Source organism: Ammodytes marinus (genome assembly GCF_949987685.1).
Source record: "Ammodytes marinus genome assembly, chromosome: 16".
Classification (NCBI taxonomy): Eukaryota; Metazoa; Chordata; class Actinopteri; order Uranoscopiformes; family Ammodytidae; genus Ammodytes; species Ammodytes marinus.
In genome coordinates this window covers 8,605,271-8,626,363 of record NC_137220.1, presented here as the reverse complement: position 1 = coordinate 8,626,363, position 21,093 = coordinate 8,605,271, and the positions used below count along the sequence as shown (strand labels likewise).

Here is a 21,093-nt window from a genome sequence, read left to right as displayed (position 1 = left end):
CTTGATTGTTTCTCTGCAGCCTTTAATGTAATTTAATTTAATCAAAATTGTCTTTGATATCCCAAAGTGGACTGGTTAATGTGCCAGCATCTGTCAGCGTGTTACAGCATCCGTGTTGATCGATCATGAACTCCATCGATCCATGTGAGTGATTTTAGGAGGCGCTGTAAGGGCTGCACAAGGAGCTCTGTGTCTTGCTCAAGGACATAAGATACAAAAAAACAAGGTTAAAGTGCGAGACATGTTAAGCAAATTACAAGTATTTTTTGTTACTAAACAGATAGAAAAAAGTGTCTGAATGTAGCAGGCAGTCCTGGCCTGGCCTTGGCGTTTGCGGTTCAGTGCGCTGGCCCTTTAAGATTTAGGATTTGGGAGTGACGCGGATATGAAAGCGAGTTTATCCCTCTTTCCTTCGCTATAAAAAAAATATTAGGACAAACTAGACTGACAACTGCCAGCCCTAGTTAATTGGCCAATAATGATGCCGTGTGTTATTATTTGTTGAAGTAAGCAACAACACCGGAGTGTTTAGTGGTTACGACTGGATTTCTCTCGGGATTCCATCCGCTGGGCCGTCCTCCGAGTTGCTGGGATAACTTTGGAGAAGTTCTTTGTATTCGGGATAGTCGGGACGGCTTGGCCATCAAGCTGAACATGGACTGGGGCACAGAGCTTTGGGTGAGTCCGTCATCTGGCTCGCTCTGACAGTAATAGCACTTTTAAAAAAAATGGAGTTCATAGACAGTGTTATAGGTTGAGAAAGTCAGCTCAGTTAGTTAGTGAGGAGTGAATGTCTGCAGAGGCGGTGAAACGCTGCTGGCACTAACAGTCAGTCAGCCAGCCAGCCAGCCAGCCAGCCCGCTTGTGTTTGCGAAACGGTGCATTCATGAACACGGTACCGTTTTTTGGACAGTTTAGGAGTTGAGACAAAGAGTGGGGAGAGCTGCCAACATGTTGCTCTTGTGAAAAGTAGAGCACCGTTACGGTTTATCTAGGATCCGCGTTTGCACACTATTTTGCTATATGTCTTTTGCATGGGTCTTGTTTTTTTTACTCTGTTGCTTCAACGGTTTTTTCTTCTTCTTGCAGAGCCACGTTATGCTGTGTTCAGTTACAGTTAGCCTACTTTCAAACTAGTTCCAGATCCAGACAGAAATCACATAGGACTTCTGTTAATCATGTATACAGTAGAAGTAGCCTATTAAATCGTAAACAACTTGGACACTTTACCAAGTATGTCTAGATATCCTAGCATATATGTGACCTGGATGACTGGGACACTTATTGGACACATTATTGACAATGTTAAATATGAATTTGCAGTGAGAATTGATGTCAGGCTGGAAATGGGGTCACAATAACACAATGTATTCTGCAAAGTACAAAGGCGTTTAACGTGTGCTTCTGTTGAGGTGTGTTGTGCCCAGTGGGATGTTGCACTGTTTACAGTCTTGCACTCCTTGCTCCCATAGAGATGAAATCAGATGCTGTCATTTGCCTTGACAACAAGCCTCATCGCTGATTAAGTGCCCTATGTGTTTACCTGAGTGGCTGAGTGTTATCAGTTAAACAAACAAACAAACAATCAAACAGGTGGCTAGGCCTATGGCAAGAGATAGTTGTGGAGGGCTTATATAAATATATTGTTGTATGATTTATTTTTTTACTCACTGTAGTTATGGAACCTGGTAATTGTTTTAAAAGTTGAGGGCCTTGACTAGGCCAAATCAAATGAGGGTGCTACACTTGGCTGGGTAACAAACCGTAAGTTATTCCTGGGCGCAATGTTAACAGTAGTGACATTATCCAGAACCTAAACAAACCCTGTTGAGTCCCACCAGTTTGCTACTATATTAGCTTGAAGACGGCCACAGTTTATGTGCCAGCGCTTTGTGAAACCACCCATGCAAATACTCACACACATGCACATTCTCGGGGAACCTGAATATGTAAAAATGGAGCATTGCAAAGATGAGGATAGGGAGGTTGTGACCTCAATTCAGAGCCCCCCCCCAACTCCCCCAGGCCCCTTCCCCTCTCCCTGTTCCATCCTACGCGCTGGTGGTGCAACAGACTAATTAGTTTTGCCCTACTTTGATTGAGTCAGAGAAACATCCGCACTCAAGTATTAATCAGTTAATCAGAGGTTTTCCTGTTCCGCGTGCAGGAGTTGTTTCCCCTGGTGGAAGAGGAGGAGACTCTCCACACATACGCTAGCATTCTGTAGTAAGTCAATGGGAAATAGCCTACAAATGATATCATTAATCTGTGTAGTAGGTTAATTTGTCTGTTAAGACAAAGCCCTGCCGGCATAATTGGTTCAGTTAATGTTTGGCTGAAGAGTCATCCCCTGGGCCAAGTCAGCTCCGTGGCATCTGTCCCCTGATTGTCGCTAATCCAGTAGCTATTTTAAGGTACAAGTTTGCGGAGTGCGAGATCAGTGTCTAGGCATTAGCTGTGACAGTGAGGGCTACCAGGCCAATCCTGAGAACCACAGTGGGGCAGGTCTGGTGGTCTAGTCTGGCGTGGCCCCACCATTTTATTTTATTTTATTTGAAGACAGAGTGACTCAGGGCTGAAACATCCACCCAAGCCTGGTAGGCCAGTGACTTTCAGGGTGACTCCTTGAGAAGTTATGTGGCAATCACTTGATGATCTCTGGTGTTACTGGAACTATTGGCGATTGAAGTATAAAGGACACGTATGATTCTCCACAGATTTGGTTAAGACCTTTTTAAAGACCTTGACTGTAAAGCATATTAGCTTCAGTATTTTATTGCACGGCCTAGCCTAAATCTGTGCAATAAAAACAGTTTAGGGTTTTTCCTTGTTTGGACGTACTATAATCACCAGAGCAGAATTATAATGATTAGCTTATGAAATGGGTAGAGGAATGGAAGGGAGAAAGATGCTAATGACAGGACTAAATGTTCCTAAATATGACAATACAATAAAGTAAAAGGTAGGTGGTACTCAAAATGTATTTCAGTCATGAGTTGAGCTGGAGAGATTATAAAGCCAGGATGCAAGTCAGAGTTTAAGCACAAACACAACATTTGTCGTTCAGTCAAACCATGACCATTTGAAAGTTATGCTGGAGCCATTTCATACGCAGACCATCTATGATTCCTGAAAATCATTTCTGTGCAAACTCAGTCTACGGGGGACCTATACGACCATTTGGCTTGTGTGTTTTGGTTGATTATAAAATGCAGTTGTCTGACAGTCAATGGTGTTTAATTAGAGATGGTTATGTCTTCGCAACATATTTTGATCGATTTTTTTTTGAAGGTGGTTTTAATGAGGTTGGCTTCTTTGCTTTTGTTTCCAACCAAGCAGTCACAGTTAATTCACAGAGATTATTATTATGCAGATGTTACTTTGTCTGCCATTTATAAGAGACAAAGAGTTCAGCCAAGGCTCATTCTTTTTGTGTTTTGATATGTGACAAAAACAGTAACGTGTTGTTGCCTGAAATCATCCTTGTGAATACCAATGTACTCCAGTAGTTTGATGGAAGATCGCAAACACACTAAACTAAATCTTTTTATTGTGGACCATCTAGTACGTGGACTCCATTCTTCTCCCTTCACTCCTGCGAAATGACAAAGCCATATTTACTTGGCAATAGGAAACCAATCCAGTAAAATGTTTCTTCCCTGGAGTGAATACTGTAGACTTCAACGAGAGGCGAAAAACTGTTTTTCAGCTCCACACTGTGACTCCATATTCCTGACAGCATGAAACAACGTTAGAGTTATATCATGCCATGATAGATATGGCTATTACAGTTCTAGAGAGAGGCTTCAGGACATAGACACTCCCAGGAAGATCCATTCATCACAGCTATGATGATTCAACATGGCGTCGTAATCAGGTATGCCTGATAAAGGCTGCGATGCGAGGCAGTTCATCTAATGCAGATGTGTTTAACTGTCTATAACACCTTACCTGAGAATGGTTTTGACACCATTAAAGCTATAGTGTGTAACTTCCGCTGCCCCCATGAGGAACTGTGAGTAATGACAACAACACTGTCGGCTCATGTTGAGGTAAGCCTTCAGTGATCGGCGTGGATTTTTCTACTTTCTGACGTACGTCCAGGTTTCTTTCTTAGCAGTAGAATCCACAACTGAAACATTTCTTGGGATTTTTATGAGCTCCTTTGCCAGTATCAGGGGGTCACACCAGTTTGTAAATGCTGCCATACTGAGAAATACAGAGAGAGTTATGTAGAGCTGATAGGCTTTAATAAACTTTGTGTAAACAAATTTTTGCATTGGCTTGAATATAACCGATGTTCACTTATATGAAAAAGTTACACACTGTAGCTTTAATTGAAGTTTTGCAAAAGCTGTCAAAACCACTGCAGTCCAGAAATTGAATATGCAAATAATCAACATTTCAATGCAAAACGCCTGTTATCAATAGACCAGTGTAGGACATCTTTCTATTTCTGCCATCATCGCCTTTTACATAATATGATGCATTATAAAGACCACACATCCAGATGTTTCAGCCCTCCCAGTGACCTTGAGGCAATGTTTGACCATGAATGTTTATAACTGCGGGGGTAAACTGAGAGGGAACGTGGCCTCAAGTCGATGGCTGTTCACTACCACATGGCGTATTACAGTATACCTCCCTTCTCCAGTCGAGCTGTTTAGCCTTGGGCACTATTTCAATGCTTCTAAACTTCCCTCTTTAATATCCCTCATCTAACACAGGGTTTGTATCAAAGCTCCTATGTCTAGCTATCCTTGACTAGCAGGTACTGTTTGTTACTGGCTGTGCATCTTTATTCTTCTTATGCTGTTAGTTAGTCAGTCTGTATGACTTGGTCCTCACCAGTTCAGTTGCATTTCATTAGTTTTTTTGATTCCTGCCGCCCCCTTTAGTGACAACAGCACATGAACCTTTTAACCATTATGCATCGTATCCTAGATTTTGTGTATTTTCATGGACAGCAGTATAGATATTTTCAGCATTACTCTTCTGTTCTGTGCTGTGCTTAAGTCGTACTGGATGCAGACAACCATGCATGCTAACGTTTAAATAATTTAGAACTGAATACATTGGAACTTTCTCCCGTTGGGTTAGTTTTTATCCTCGCACGTCAAATACAGGATAATTATTTTCCACCTCTAAGAAGAAAAATCCTTTGTTTACACCACCACATTTCTAAAATCCTTAGTTTGTCTGTATTGACTAGTTGACCGTTGCTGCTGTTCTGTAATTAATGATGCTAAACAAAAACTCCTGAAACTGCCTGTTGGTGGGATAGTGTTTTCTTGTCTGTGATTAGCCGAACACCGTCTCATTCATTTGGCTTTTGTCTCTCTCTCTTTTTTTTTTACCAGAGGGGCAGGAAGGGTACAAGAGAACATGGCCCAGCTTGTCAGGAATCCCTTTTCATCAGTTCCCCCCTCCTCAGTAATTAAGACAGAGAAACAAAAGAAAAAGCTCGGGGGAATTATCTTGAGTGTGGAGCGAGTGAGAGACGATCGGCTCAGATATCGTCTCTCACTCCTTTTTGAACACAGGCATGTCTGAGCTTGAAGGTGTCATAAATGTGCTCCACCAAAAAATACGGAACAAAAGAGGGAAGAGAATCAGAACATAACTCCTTCACACACACACACACACACACACACACACACACACACACACACACACACACACACACACACACACACACACACACACACACACACACACACACACACACACACTGTACAATATAAAAAGTCATCAGATTTAGTTTCACTGTGTGGCATAGTTCTATGAATTTGAAACTACACATGGATTAAACGTCACATAGCTGTCAAGTTAACTTTGACCAAACATTTCTCTCCATGCAGTGAGCCAGGATATGAATCGGGAGACTTTGAGGATAGTCCCACCTTTCCTGTGACCCTCATATTGACCCTGTGTCCTTTTGACTGCACTGTCTCTTGACAACATGCATTGGTGCCCCTGGTGATTTAACGCTAGCCGGAAGTTCAGAGAGCATGGCCAAGATTTTTGTGTGCGCACGTGGAGACCATTCATGGAATCCGACATGTGTGGGAGACGTCAGTGTGTTGCATTTTATGACTCCACAATTCAGGATTATTTAGATGACCTCCTCCAACTCAGCCCAGACAAACATCCCCCGGTTATTACCCCAGAAGTTAACACATGTTCCGTATCCTGCCGAGTGTTGGCTTGAAGGCTTTTCCTTATTTGTCTCTCTCTCGTGCTCCTTTTTTCTCTCTCTCCAGGACCAATATGACATCATAGAGAAGCACACGCAGTCAGGCCTGGAGCTGGTGGAGAAGTATGTGAAATTTGTGAAGGAGAGGACAGAGATCGAGCAGAACTATGCCAAACAACTGAGGTAGGCTCTCGCTCTTCTTGTCGCCTTTCTCCTGCGCTGTACACCCCCAATCTGTGTTGCCCAAAGCAGCTTGTGTCTGTGTGTGTGTGTGTGTGTGTGTTTGCATTGGTTGCACATTAAAAGGGCTGTTAATGAAATGTTTGTGGGGTCTTATGACCACTTTGGGACAGAATGTAACTTGTCTCCAAAACACTGGCCTCATTCTCCAACCACGGAGCGTGCTGGCTCTCTCTCTCTCTCCCAGTTGTCTCCCGGTCTGCTGAGGCCACATCTGGTGCAGCCGTGCAGAGCTTTGCTGGAGAGAGAGAGAGAGAGGGAGAGAGAAAGAAGGAGAGAGAGAGGAAGTGGGAGCAGACTGGCACATGACAGACAGGATGTGGTCAGAGGCACAGTGAAAGAAAGAAGAACAGCTATTTTAATAGATTCATAGAGGACAGTTGTAGTTTAAAAAAAATAAAAAATCCCATTGTATAAAAACAGCCAGCGTTTGCATGAGAATGGTCTAGTGAAGTGAGCTTTCTTTAACTGTCAGCCATCTTGTCCCCTTTGATCATTTTCTATAGGCCTATGTGTAAAATATTGTTTGATGCACTTTCACTGTCCACAGGAACCTGTCAAAGAAATATAATCTAAAACGAAGCACTAAAGATGAACCAGAGTGCAGGTGAGTCATGGCGTTTTTCTTTTCTTTTTTGAAGTGGTTTAATATTAACATTTTATTTAAAGAGGGCCTATGATACTTTTCGACGTTTATGACCTATAAACGTTGTTATAATGATTTATAGTCATGTTTAACCATACTAGAGTATCAAATAATTACGTACATGCATTTCGACATATTCCCTGCTGACCGTCTGGGGTGGCTATGCAGAGCACTAAACACTATGGCAGCCGGTCGAGCCGAACTCGTTCAAATTTCTGGATAGTTTCTGTCACGCTCGGGTCGTTTCTGTCATGTTTCCATGTATGATAATGCTGCCGCTCAGGCAAGCTCCGGCTGCATGCCCCCACCTTCCTGAAAATTTCCAGCTGCTGGAAGGAAGGTAACCAATCACAACGGAGTGGGGTTCGCAGCAGGGGGGGGGGGCGGAGAAGCTCAAAGCAGTGTGTAGAGAGAGACTGCTGTGCTCGCTAGGGTAAGAGGAGTGTCCCGAAAATCTACATCGTTTTTTGTGATGTGATTCGTGTCAGGTTGCTCTATAGCAGTTTTTAACAAGAAACGAAGACCAGAAAAGTAGTATAATAGGATCTCTTTAAGCAATAAAATTCAGCAGCAAAACAATGTTCCCTAACATTGACAGCAAATAAGTCATTCATGCTGTTGTGTGTGTGTGAGTGCTGTTGGCGCCATTTAAATGCCCTAGAAGGAAGCAGGAACAAGGAAAGCCATGAGACTCTTATTATGAGCGGGGTGACTTGACTGCTGACTTGTGTATCTATCATCTTATCAGCTGTCACCATCGCACTGTGTTCTTGTCCCTCCACCCTTTCCTCTTCTCCCCCTCTCCTCCTCCTCTGTAATGGCAGGCTGTCCAGCTACCAGTCGTTTTTGGACATCCTGAATGAGATGAACGACTACGCGGGGCAGAGGGAGCTAATCGCTGAGAACATGATGATGAACATTTGCATCGATCTAACCAAGTACCTGCAAGAGCTCAAGCAGGAGCGCAAGACGGTGAGCGGTAACCGGGCCTGCACTGTGTCTGGCTGCTCTAGGGGCCATCTCTGCAGCCCGCCAGCGTGTCAAATGAAGAGAATTTGGCAGGTTTTTACAGGTTAAAACGGTGTGGTTGAGACCAGAAATGTTGCTTTAAGCACACTGTGCTCAGGCTCCCTAAAAGGGAACTTTTTCCACAGCACGGTTGGTCTAGCGCCTAATTCACCTTCATCTTTAGTAGATTTTCAGCTAAGCTGTAATGGGGTTTTGGGCCATTTTTGTTTTACTTTGAATTGTTTACTTGATCCCCCTGTAAGCTCTTACCTTTATTTGGTATGGATGACATAATGAAAACCCCAAGAATAGTAGGGCTGCAACTAAATAATTATTTTTGGTATAGATTCATCTGAATTATAATATTTAATAAATAAACAACAATTTGAAATGAATGGTAATGTAAGATGATAAACAGCAGCACATTCTGTCATATGATCCTAGAACTATCCCATTGCTTGCATTGGTGCTTTAAAAATGCACCAATGCAAATGAATTCAACTCAATTATCAAAATAGTTGTGTCGATCAACTAGCCAAAAGTATAAATACAAGTCTGTGCCTGCAGCGCCATGTTTAACAGGAGCCTGAGGATATGATAAATGATTTGGAGTGTACACATACGCAGCACACACTGCCGAGAAGTGTGTGTAAAGGGCGGTAGAAGAGGACAGAGGGAGATTTTAAAGGAGTGGAGATCTCACTGTTGTGGCAGGAAAGAAGCCTTACTCAGTGTCTCCAGGGGGAGGCACGGTCTTATCGGGGGCACTGTGCCATTTCTCCATGAGGAATGTGTTTGGCTCTGTCCCACAGTGGATTGCGGAACACTGTGAGAGCCGTGTACAGGCCCTCGCTGCAGACGTGATGTCTCAAACACACACACTATGGTATTTGTTTTCTTGTCTGTTTATGTCGTGTGGCTTTTTTGTAGGTCATTGTTTATCTGCACATGGCTTGTCTCTCTCTCTCTCTCTCTCTCTCTCTCTCTGTCATCTGACCCGCCTCCCCCCTCCTCACACTCTGTCTATTTTTATGAATGTCTGCAGTATCTAATGGAGGCCAAGAAGGCCCAGCAGAGTCTGGAGTGCACCTACAAGCACCTCGACAGTGTAAGTCTAAAAGGCGGTGATGACTGTTGTTTGATGATTATGATATATTGTTTTAGAGTCTCTTTTTTCTCGAAGTGTTCATTATGAAAGGTGGGGAGAGTTTTCACTCTCGGCAAGAGAAAAAACCCTGCACATTGATTGGTTGGTCAGGTGGCTGTATTTTACTGTCACCAAAAAAGATGGACATTTCCCACAAGACCTATTTAGTTATGATTGGAGAGGTGTTATACGGTGCACAACCTCCACTTACCCATCTTTATAGACTGACAGCCGAAAAGTGCTTTGCTGCAAAAAAATAGTAGATCCTCCTCATATTTCATTCAGGCAAAGGCCTCACTTAGCCGAGTGAACTCAACTTGGCCTTTCTGCTTTTCCTACCTGCACACCAGAGTAAAAAGCGTTTCGAGAGGGAGTGGAGGGAAGCGGAGCGCTCAGCGCTGTACGCAGAAAGGACGGATCAAGACATCAATGCCACAAAGGCAGATGTTGAAAAAGTGAGTGGTGGATTTTTTTTTTTTTTTTTACATTTTTAAAAGACTATTCCCATAATCAGAAGTAGAATCAGATGCACTTGGTTAACCTTGGTGTGACGGATGTGTGGTTCCAGGCCAAACAGCAGGCTCACATGAGAGCACATGTAGCGGAGGAGTGCAAGAACGACTACGCTGCTCAGCTCCAGAAGTTCAACAAGGAGCAGAACCAGTTCTATTTTGGCGACATGCCAGTCATTTTCAATGTAAGTGAAATGTGGCAATGTTTATTTGAGCTGTTAGCATATAGTAAAGTGATAACTGGTATTCATTTGCCAACATATTGTTAATCTGAATTTTTTTGGAACGAGTAACTTGATAAAATATTTTTATGGTTTCTTGCAATATTAAATAAGCATTTTACTAAGATTTTGAGATTGAACTTGGATTATATTAAGTACTCTTCATCATACATCATACAAGCACCACGGAAACTTCCCATGTAAAGACAAAATTCAGATTTTCACTATTCAACATTGTTCCACAAGAGCAAGTTTTGTTGATATTGAGCAATGCATATTGTTTATGGCTATTCATTATTCATTGTCTCAGCCCTAAACATTGCAGTCTCTGAGCAGCTGTTGTGTTTTTTTTTTCACTAGAAAATGCAGGATCTGGACGAGAGGCGAGTACAGAAGTTGGCGCAAGGCTACTTCTTGTTCTCAGACACAGAGAAGCACGTGATGCCTATCATTGGCAAGTGCCTGGAAGGCATTACTAAAGCAGGCACTAACGTTAATGAGAGAAATGTGAGTTGGTCTCAAAGAAGTGCTGAATGGATTTTAATGTGCAGCGTGTCTTTTATATAATGCAGCCCACTTGTTTTAATTGTCCATCTGTTTAAAAACAACTCTTATTTGCTCTTATCCACAATTGTTTCTAAATTTAGGACTCCATGGTGGTAATAGAGCAGAACAAGTCTGGCTTTGAGCGTCCTGGTGATGTGGAGTTTGAGGACTACAGTCAGGGCATCAACCGAGCCTCATCTGAAAGTAGCCTGGGCACGCCTAAAGGCCCCCTGGAGCTTCTGGGAAAGAACAAGAGCAAAAACTTTTGGCTTTTCAGCAAAAAGAGTAAGGTAGGACATTCCACTGTAGCAGGTGGCATAAGGCTAATCTTGCCTCATGACGTCACTTCACTCTCAAAGATGATTTTTTTTGTATTGTGGACATTGAACAACGAGAGCTCGAGCAACCCCCCCCCCCCCCCCTCCATCAATGATCTGAGGCAGTAAATCCCCTTCTATAGAGAGCACTCATGATGGACCTGTGTTTGTGACCACACACACACAGGAACACACACACACACACACACACACACACACACACACACACACACACACACACACACACACACACACACACACACACACACACACACACACACACACACACACACACACACACACACACACACACACACACACACACACACACACACACAGTATAACAATGCATGAATCTCTTTCATTAAATGATCTATGAACTCACACCCGATCCAACACTTCTAGAACAGGTCCTTTGCATGACTCTGTCCCTGGCTGTGAGTGAATAAACCTTCTCCCCCCTCACCCACACACACCCACACACACCCTCTCTCTCTATGCAGTGCGGTTTCCAATAGGTCAACTGGCAGCCAGCATTCTGCTGCGCTTGTGCTTTCATCAGCACGGAGCCCAAACAACATTGAATTTTCCTCTACAGGCATCCACACACACACTGCCTCCATTATACTGCCCAGAACCTCGCATTATGTCTCTCATCACAATACAATCTTTGTACAAACAATCGGGGTGACTTCAGGTTTGTCCGGTCAGAAAATAATTGGATCAGGTCCAACCTCAGATCCATGGCTGTACATGTTAACATTGACGCTTCTGTCAAGAGGACTGCGCCACATTGTAAATCATGGATCTTATCTCTAAGGAGCACTCATGCTGAGGTCCAAAAATGAACTGGTGATATGAGTAGCTCACCACTAACCAGCAAACAGCCCCCCCCCCCCCTTCTCCTCCCCCCGGCACTAAATGCTCCCTACTCTCTTCCCCTGCAGTGTTTGCCTGTTGAGTGCCTGTCCTCTCTCTGCATGTGTTGCTGGTTGTGCTCTGCCGTGCACGCTTCCTGCTCTGTGTATGTGTGTGGCGCAGTGCTCTGTGTATGTGTGTGTGTATGTGTGTGGCGCACTGCTCTGTGTATGTGTGTGGCGCACTGCTCTGTGTCATCAGTCATGCTCTCCCAATTAGGCCCTGTAGCAGGATGAATAGGGAGGCTGACTATGCTGGCTTGAGTGAGCTTTTTGGTTTATATCCGGCCCTTAAACATTCCCATTCTCAACTGCTCTCCTGTACTTAGATTCCCATAACTCTTGAGGAAAGTAGCACCTATACCCAGTAAATGCTTATGTAATAATAGCGCTGTACAGGCAGCTCTCGCTGTTTACTCAAGGGACCTCGTTGTAAGGCTGTTTTAGATGTCCACTATCAAAGAGTAGAAGACATCAGCCTCCTGTGTAATTTAGCTAATAGATCCCACCCCCCGCCTTTACAAATAGACATACAGCTGACACTAAGATATTCTATGTAGTTGACTCCAGGCATGTTTTCCGGTTAACCTCTTTCCAACAGTTCATGCAGGGCATTCATCAAGCCTGCAAAAATCTATATGTGCACAACTGACACTGTGGTAACTGGTAATAAAGCAGGCTATTTATAACAACTGCTCTGGTATAGGAATTTATATTTTGTCCATAAAGGATAGCACAGGCCACAGCCAAGTTAGCCAAATGAGTTGCTTGATTTGGCTTAAGGAAGTTTTTTTAAACATAGCATTGGCTTTATTAGTTTTATGTAGATACACAGGGATGCTGCGACCAAACTAGACAGCTTTGTTAACTCTGAGAACTTTTCTAAAAATGAAAAAAAAAAGAAAATCATAAGCAATCTGTATTTCAATGCCATTTTGGGAGTAATCCAGGCAGTATCCAGATGAATGCAGTGAACTGTTATAATGATCAGTTGCTCTGAACTATTTATGTGCATGCTGAACTGTGATATGGCTTGTGGCTGGTTAAAACAGTAGCTCTTCAATACAGTTAATGTTTTCAGTAAATAAACATACCTTACTCATAATTTTCCAAGTAAGTAGTTTAAATCATTTTGGGTGTGATGCGATGCCCTATTGAGTTATTTGTAACGTTTTGTCGTAGCAGTGTCACCATATCTCTATCGTTATGCAGGATTACATTTTATTAACTTAATGAAAAGAAAAAGTAATTTACCTCATTCAAATTTGGTTTAGTCTCATTGACCTGCCCCAGCTCAGTTGCCTACTCTACCCTTCAACCTGGCCTGTCTGCTGTGACTGCAGGTGCTGGGCTGCTGTGGCACTCATTGGTTGCCCACTGCATTTGGGTTTTGTTTTCGTATATATATATTATTACTGTCTGTGTTGTGCAATGTTTTTGTGCTTTTTTTGTGCTGGGTTTTCTCCAGTGTTGTCTTCCTGGCTTTTGTGGTGTGCTTTTAAGGTGTTGACGGTGTCTTTTTATTTCCCCTTTCACTTTGTTGTTTTTTGTCTTCCCTCTCTTTTTTTTCTCTCTCCGTCCATCCATCCCCCTTTCTCCCCCTCCCGTTCTGTACACCACCTCCTGCCTGCATACCTCATGCTCGGTTGCTGGTTCTTTGGTCTCACCCCCAGCTCTCTCCTGCCACACTGCCCCCTTTCTCCACCCCCCCTGTCCCCTCGCCTAACGCTAACGGACCCGCCTCCCCCAAGTTCGGCCGGGACCCCTTGTCGTACTGTTTGAAGGAGATCAATAAGACAGTCAAACCCAGAATCTCCTCCTTCCGGACACTAAGGAGATCGGTGAGTCGCAAAAACATGGAAAAGGTTTGGGTTTCTGGGAGACCTCCTCTAATCAGGGCCTGCACCTCATCGTGTGTGTGTGTGTGTGTGTGTGTGTGTGTGTGTGTGTGTGTGTGTGTGTGTGTGTGTGTGTGTGTGTGTGTGTGTGTGTGTGTGTGTGTGTGTGTGTGTGTGTGTGTGTGTGTGTGTGTGTGTGTGTGTGTGTGTGTGTGTGTGTGTGTGTGTGTGTGTGTGTGTGTGTGTGTGTGTGTGTGTGTGTGTGTGTGTGTGTGTGTGTGTGTGTGTGTGTGTGTGTGTGTGTGTGTGTGTGTGTGTGCCTCTGCAAGAAAAGACTGAAACATTTTATTTAATTTTTTATTTCTTATTTGACAGGGACGGTGCATATTAATAAACATTTCTGTAAATATACCAGATTTAGCCAGAAGGCTAGTTTCCATCTGCAGTCCCTGGCCAGATGTAACAATGGCTCCTTTAAAAGCAATAATACAATTAACACACGTGGAATATTATTATTATTATAACATCTTACATTTATTAGAAAGGAACAGACAAAAGAATGTACATGCACCCACGTTAGCTTAAAAGCTAGTTTTCATTGGCAGTCCCTTCGACTGTTGTTGATTGTGAAAACATAAAAATACAAATACATTTACATCAGATAAAAGCACATCACATTATTTTCAATTTATGTAAATAAAATTAAAGCACATTATATTATAGTAAAAAACAAATAGATCTCACTTCTCAAAATGGGTCCTTTTATGAGATTTTTTTGATGTATCTATACACGTGTTGTTTCTCTTTCCCTTCAGAAGTTTACCCCCGAGAGGATACCGGTAATATGGCCAACCAAGCTGGTGTGGGGGTCTCAGTTGTGTGTGACAAATAAAACATGGCCACCTCTCCATTACAACAGCTCATCTCCATTATGATTATCTCCCCTAAACAAGGAATATGCTGGAACAGTTTCTGTGTTTAAACATTTGAACATGCAAACATTTGAACATCCAGCATCATGTTATTACCAGGCAAAAATATTTCTGAGCTAGTATTGAAGAGGTGGCCCCCTGGTGGTGGAGTAAGGAAGGACAAGGATACAACTGAACAAATCATAACCCAATTTTTTTTCGATTTAGCAATTCTCCTCACTTTCTTGGGTCACATCCATGTCTTTTCGTGTTGAGCCTTTGGTACAATTTTAAAGTAATTTAGTAATTGTTGGTCTGTGGGTGTTTGTGTTGGGTTCAGCTCACTGATGTACATGAGCTGGCTTTTACAACGATTTGGAGGGCGAAAAAATGTGTAACCAGGAGATGTGAAACTAATGTTCTGTCAGTTAAACATTGTCCTTTTGAGCTGAACTCAAACCATGGTTACTGTGTGTGGTTGTGACCTAAGTGTGACAATGAGTTGAGAGCGTTAACACACCCTTTTCCTGTGAACTCCTTTTAGGCTACGGTGACAGAGGACTTTGGCCATCTTCCTCCAGAGCAGCGCAGGAAGAGGTTACAACAGAAACTAGATGAGATATGCAAAGAGCTGCAAAAGGAAGTAGATCAGAGGTATGTACTATGTCAGTTTGTGGGTGTCCTTCTGCGTATTCACACCCATCTGTGTTAGAAGACTAGTGGGTGTGTGTATGTAATATTCATTCGGCGCACGTCAGTGTTTTCAAACTCCGTGGTGTCTTTGTGAGCGTCTGAATTATTTTCTATCAGCCCTGAGCTCTGCAGAAAAACTCATTTCGACTGAAAGTCACTTTCCAACTCGCTCTCCCTCTCCCTCTCCCCCTCTCTCCTACCCTTCAGCGAGGCCCTGGGGAAGATGAAAGATGTTTACGAGAAAAATCCTCAAATGGGGGACCCTGCTAGTCTGGCATCCCAAATCAGTCAGACGTCTCAGAATATAGAGCGGCTGCGAGGAGAGCTCAACAAGTATGAGGTAATCCCTATCCCCTGATGTTGATTCATATTATGAGGTCATCGTTTACCATTTTACGAGGCTCCCAGGTGTTCATTCTAACATATTAAGAGGTCGCACAAGCCTCCCAAGCATTTTATTCAAACCTATTATGAAGTAATAAGGCTTTCAGTTGTTCAATTAGCAGGTAGTAACACGATTCCTTGTTGTTCAGTTTAGCATATTATATATCACAGGGGCCTCTTTAACTCAACAGCATTTGGTGATCAGGGAGTACTGACCCGACATATTTGATGGTAATACTTGATTGTGTTATGTGCTGTTTTTTTGGAACCACTGCTGCTGTGGCCAAGTGAAGCCCACCAAGGCATTGTTTGTGTTATTGGGCAATAAAAAAAACAAAGAACACAACTGGATATATCTGTCTGTTTTATGAATCATCTCACAATAAAAACTGTATTTAAGATATTTTCTTTTTTTCCCCTCTCCTCTTCACTTTGGCTCTGTTGCGTAGACTTGGCTGGCGGAGGCGGGAGGTCGAGGAGAGACATTTCGCTATAAAACTCACACATTCAACAACAACGGTGCTCATGATATACACGGGTAACACCAACATTCTACTAGTAAACAGTGTGTTAGGCCCAGTGATGTGTCGTCCACTCCACACATGAGACCTATGTTTACCTTTTCCAGCCCTGACGGAGCTCACTCCGATGAAAGCACACCGGATCCCTCCCAGGCCATCTACGCCGAGTTTGACGATGACTTTGAGGACGAGGAACTCACTGCTCCTATAGGAACATGCACAGCCATGTACAACTTCCCCGGTATGTCACTCCCCGTGTTTGAAGAGCACATTTGGATGATAAGGATATGCATAGGAAAAATCAATTCTGGAACGTGCATAAGGAGCAAGGTCAAAACCACTTAGCGACAGAAAATCCTGAGTCAGTTTCTTTTGCTTTGGTCTGGCTCAATGAGGCTTGTGTCTGTCTTTCAGGTGCCAGTGAAGGGACTATCTCTATGCAGGAGGGTGAGGTGCTGGCTGTGGTAGAGGAGGACAAGGGGGACGGCTGGACCCGTGTCCGTAGGAACAATGGCGATGAAGGCTACATACCTACGTCTTATGTCACCCTCAACCTAAACAAATGACGGGACACACGAGGAACAAGAGAGGAGGAAATGATCCCTTCACCAAACTGTTAGCAGTTCTTCCAATGGGACCAATCATAAAGAAGCCACAGCACTGTGGGCGGGACCACTGGAGCATCCAGAAGGGGGTCCAAATAAACTGCTTTGATTTCTTGAGAGGTGCCCCAGATGGGCAGAGGAATGGGGCTAACACAGTATGCTCCGCGTGGCTTACATTACATTGTTGTAATCCCAGTTACCTGTGCCACCTGAACCACAAGGTCATTTCACTTTTTGATATCATGTCACAATAATTTTTTGGTTTTGGTTAAAAAATGTCGCATGGATCTAATGCACCATCAACGGTACGAGTGCTGGCCTCGTTCCACAGCCTATCAAGGCATTACCTCCTGACTGTGAGGAAGAAGAGGAACAGGAGGAGGAAGATGAGTGCTGCTTTCATCTCTACACAGAGTGTTAATACCAGTGATACTAAGGATGAAGTTACCTCACCGTTTAACCCTTTTTCAGTTAAAAACTGACCCATTGCAGCCCACTCCACAGCAGAACCCAGAATATATGACCTGCAGGTTCCTATTTGTCTCCAGCGTGCCACTTTCTAGCTTTACTAGCAATTGCGATGATTTATGGCACCGTCACTTTGCTCATGGTTGGACTTGAGTGTCCCCCAGGGGGGAGGAGGTGAAGTTTGGGGAAAAATGCTTCGCTTTTGTTTTTTTTTGCCATTTGTGAGACCAGAGGTGTAGGCAGCTCTCCCGTCCTGGAAAATCACACGAACAGAAGCGTACCAACACTTACATGTTCTGACAATCACAGCCATACCATCATTTAACATTATTTTCAAACTTTAGCAGTAACAAGGATAAAAGCTGTTGTTTTCTAATAGTTACAACCTGAGAATTGTACTAAGAATAATTTATTACAAATGTGTATGTTCTATAAATATAATTTTCATGTTTGACAGAAGTTCTTTGTATTAAGGATGTTCTCGCTCTTTGCCCCCTTGCACACATAGTGGTCAGTCTGTAGCCACAAAAGGGAGTAAATGAAGCACACACAAAATGTGCTTCATTAAGACTATTGTATTTATGTAATAAATAATATATATTTTAGCTATCACAACACCACTATTGTCTTATTAGCCTTTTAACCATTCAAATAAAGTTTTTTTTTTACTTGTGCAAGAAAAAACTAAGAGTCTCTTAATAACATTGCTAATAGCGGTTTTTTTTCTATTCATTTCACACCGCGTCCTGTTTTTTTATGTTGTCATGGAGCCAGCGAGAAGCAGCAGCTACTCCTGTGTCTTCGGTGCCTTTCTGGTTAAAAGCATTTTGTGTACATACCATTTTGCATGTTTTTTTCAAGACTTAATAAATGTAAAAGACATTTCAAAGTTAGAAGTGGTCGTGTCAATTTTTTGACAAATAAATATTTGAAACAACATGATTTCTCCAAAGATTTTCCATCATGACTCGGAAGAAATGTTAGATGTGAACAACCTCCAAACTACAATGTGTTTTTTATAACTCTTGTTGCAAACCAATCCATCCACACCCACCAATTATTGTAACACCACAGTTCACATTTTCATTTACCCATTGTGTTAAATGGTACAAGCTGTCCTCGTATATGCTTCTAAGTGTTTATAGCATCAACAAGAATATATCAGCAGTCAACTGGGTGCTATTTGGCACCATAGCAAAATCAATTATTCTATTTTTAAAGTCTTCTCAAGAACATGAGGATGTTGCTTGACAATTAGGGAAGCTTGCAGCAAGGAAGTGCTGCTTCCTATTCTTTAAGGCTTCCATTGTTTCAGGGATTTGAATTTGTGTTCATAGTGCATCCAACAGCAGAAAACCAAATTCCAGCATGACAAAATTATTTCAGAGGGCCTAGAATGCATTGCTATGCCTGTGACAATCCACATGCAGCTCCTTCTCAGTAGGTGGCACTGTTGCATCATTTCTTATAGAAGACTCAGAGATCCCCCCCAATCTGCTCTCCTCTGCATAATTGCCTCTTCGATATAGGCCATGCATTTGCATACCTGATTAAATTGCACTGGCTTCAAAACCATATTGTTTATAATGACTAATTTAATAACCCCCAGATTAGCATGTGCCCCACTTTCACGCACACCTTCTTCGAGACAACAAGACAATGAAACTGAACACAATTGGTTTCAAAATGAATAATTGAAATTGAAAAGTCACCTGTGAGAAAACGATGTAGCTCGGGCTCAGTTTATGGGAGCAGCACCCGAGGAATGCGTGCTGTGTGCAGTGACTGACTGGTCACATGACTGACTGGAATCAGATCATCATTAGTATGCAGGGCTTCAGTCTGAAGATGCTGCGTTAAAGGTCAGCCTTTCACTGAGGCTACCGGACCGAGCCATCATCACCCTGCGCCTGCCCACACTATAGAGACAACACACTGCATCCTGGCCCCTTTATACTTAGCTCAGCCTGGTGGGGGGACATTACTATCCTTACTGTATATACAAACAGATAGTAGAGAATAAGATAAAGCTGCTCTGGATTCATACTTGCAGCATGTTGCACACTCCATGGCTGCGACAACAGCGGCTGTCTCATTCAAGCATGGGATGTCGACATCACAAACTGCTAACATGCTTTGAGGTTTCAATTCACACAGAAAGGGAAAAACAGCAGTTTCTCTACCCTTTGTGAATCTTTAAAGATTTACCCCTTTCAAAACAGACAACAGACTCGCCTTGCCGTCACAGTTTAGCGTATCTGTTAGGAACATCTGTCTCCCTATCTCTCACCTAATGACAGGGATTAGACTGGGGCTGCTCCACTGGTTTGGAACATGCATCCTGCAGAAAAGATCTGGGAAGATACTTTGGCAAAAACATGAAGGTACAAGATGACATCGCTATAACTGTCTCTTTTCCCCACGTCTAAGTCATCTCTATAGTGTCACTTTATTTATACGGTTTCTGTTTTCAAATATTCAAACAGAAGTGGGTATATGCTTCATCTATAAACATTTTCTACAACCGTGTAAAAAAAGAAGAAGGTTATAACCTGCACCAATGCAGAGTTAGAGGTCAATCATGATTTAGCCAAATGAGGCTGAAATCACTGACACTTCCATGAGTACATGTGGTGATGACGATGGTATGTGTTTCCTCCGGCACCATAGATAAGACTGGGGTGTTGTTGAACCTCAGAGGTTGTGCATGTGAGCGTGGGGCTAGGGTTTCTGAACATGTCTGTGTTGAGATTCACTCTTTTAGGCATTTGTTTTTAATTTAGTGGAACCAAAGATTTTTTTAGAAAAATCTAATGGTGCTCACCTATCACTTCACTGACCTACTTTAAAGGCCCTTCAACTAACCAACTACCTGATGATCATTAGCAATCATTTAAGGTCAGTTTAGTGTTACGGTTGTATTGACAGGACAATCTGTTCCTCAAACAATACCCTTCGAGCAAAGGATTCAGCGTCCCCATTTGTGTGTGTGTGTGTGTGTGTGTGATGTATCATTCTCCAGTTACCATGGTGGGCGCTGCTGTTACAAAATAAGCAATTATTTCTCTGCCTTACTGCACCACAGGTGATTAAAGATTTAAGAACCCGATCTTCTAGCAGTTGCTGCGGGGAGAAAGAAAAAGACAGAGATGGAAGGAAACCTTTAAACTTTTCAGCAGGCTCCAGCAGTCTCTTGTAGTGTATGATCTCGCTGCTGTATCATTAAACCATTTGAAGAATACAATTCACAAGATATGTACAATGACTGAATAATTAATATTTCAGGTTCAGATGTTTGCGTATATAGCACCTGTGATACATGTGTAATGAAACCCATGAATAAACAATCTGCTTTTCAAGTGCTCTGGAAAAAATGATCTTCAAATGTAACTTCATTGTAGATTTCTAAATAAGAGTCCCTCTGATTAATCACTGCCCCGCTTTTTCTCCCTGCGACACAGCTTGAAGCCAGTTTTCCTGTCTGTTTACTCCTTCTGTCTCCTTCTCACAGCCAGCTTGTACCAGCCACGTCGGTGGGCATTGTGCATTTGTCAATCCAAAGAGAGACCATGTAATAAGCTCCACCACACCAATTAAAAGTGTTTTTAACCAGACCACCTAAGCCTGTTTTCAGGGTGATTTCAACACAGCCATAGACTCAGCTGTCAACCTCATCGCTTAGACCTAAATCATTGACTGTAACAGTACATTCTGTGTCACCAGAGAATAATGATCAATGCAACGTTGAGGCGTCTAATTCTCTATGACTATTTTCACACTGTGGTCAGATTTAACGAATCCCAACCGCTCTCTCTCTTTTTTTAAGCTTTGAAATTTTTGAATCAGTGTGCTGCAGGTCTCTAGCAACATTTCTTCTCTTTGGTGGATGCTTGGCTGCACTGGCATGAAAGGCAGATGTAAAA

General features: G+C 42.7%; 1 protein-coding gene across 3 annotated transcripts; it reads left to right on the top strand.

Annotated features, from left to right (window-relative positions):
- Window positions 1-427: 427 nt before the first annotated feature.
- On the top strand, window positions 428-17,785 carry trip10a (thyroid hormone receptor interactor 10a). Of its 3 annotated transcripts, none has more exons than XM_080043785.1 (15): window positions 428-678; window positions 6,264-6,379; window positions 6,987-7,043; window positions 7,907-8,054; window positions 9,136-9,198; window positions 9,588-9,692; window positions 9,806-9,934; window positions 10,331-10,477; window positions 10,618-10,806; window positions 14,404-14,427; window positions 15,044-15,153; window positions 15,400-15,532; window positions 16,026-16,114; window positions 16,205-16,338; window positions 16,512-17,785. In XM_080043785.1, exons 1-15 carry the CDS (start codon window positions 655-657, stop codon window positions 16,661-16,663), a joined length of 1,620 nt encoding a protein of 539 aa, XP_079899911.1. In that variant the 5' UTR covers window positions 428-654; the 3' UTR covers window positions 16,664-17,785. The 3 variants fall into 3 exon arrangements, with proteins under 3 accessions (XP_079899911.1, XP_079899910.1, XP_079899912.1); XM_080043784.1 differs by lacking the exon at window positions 14,404-14,427 and adding an exon at window positions 13,424-13,591; XM_080043786.1 differs by lacking the exon at window positions 14,404-14,427.
- Window positions 17,786-21,093: the final 3,308 nt, after the last annotated feature.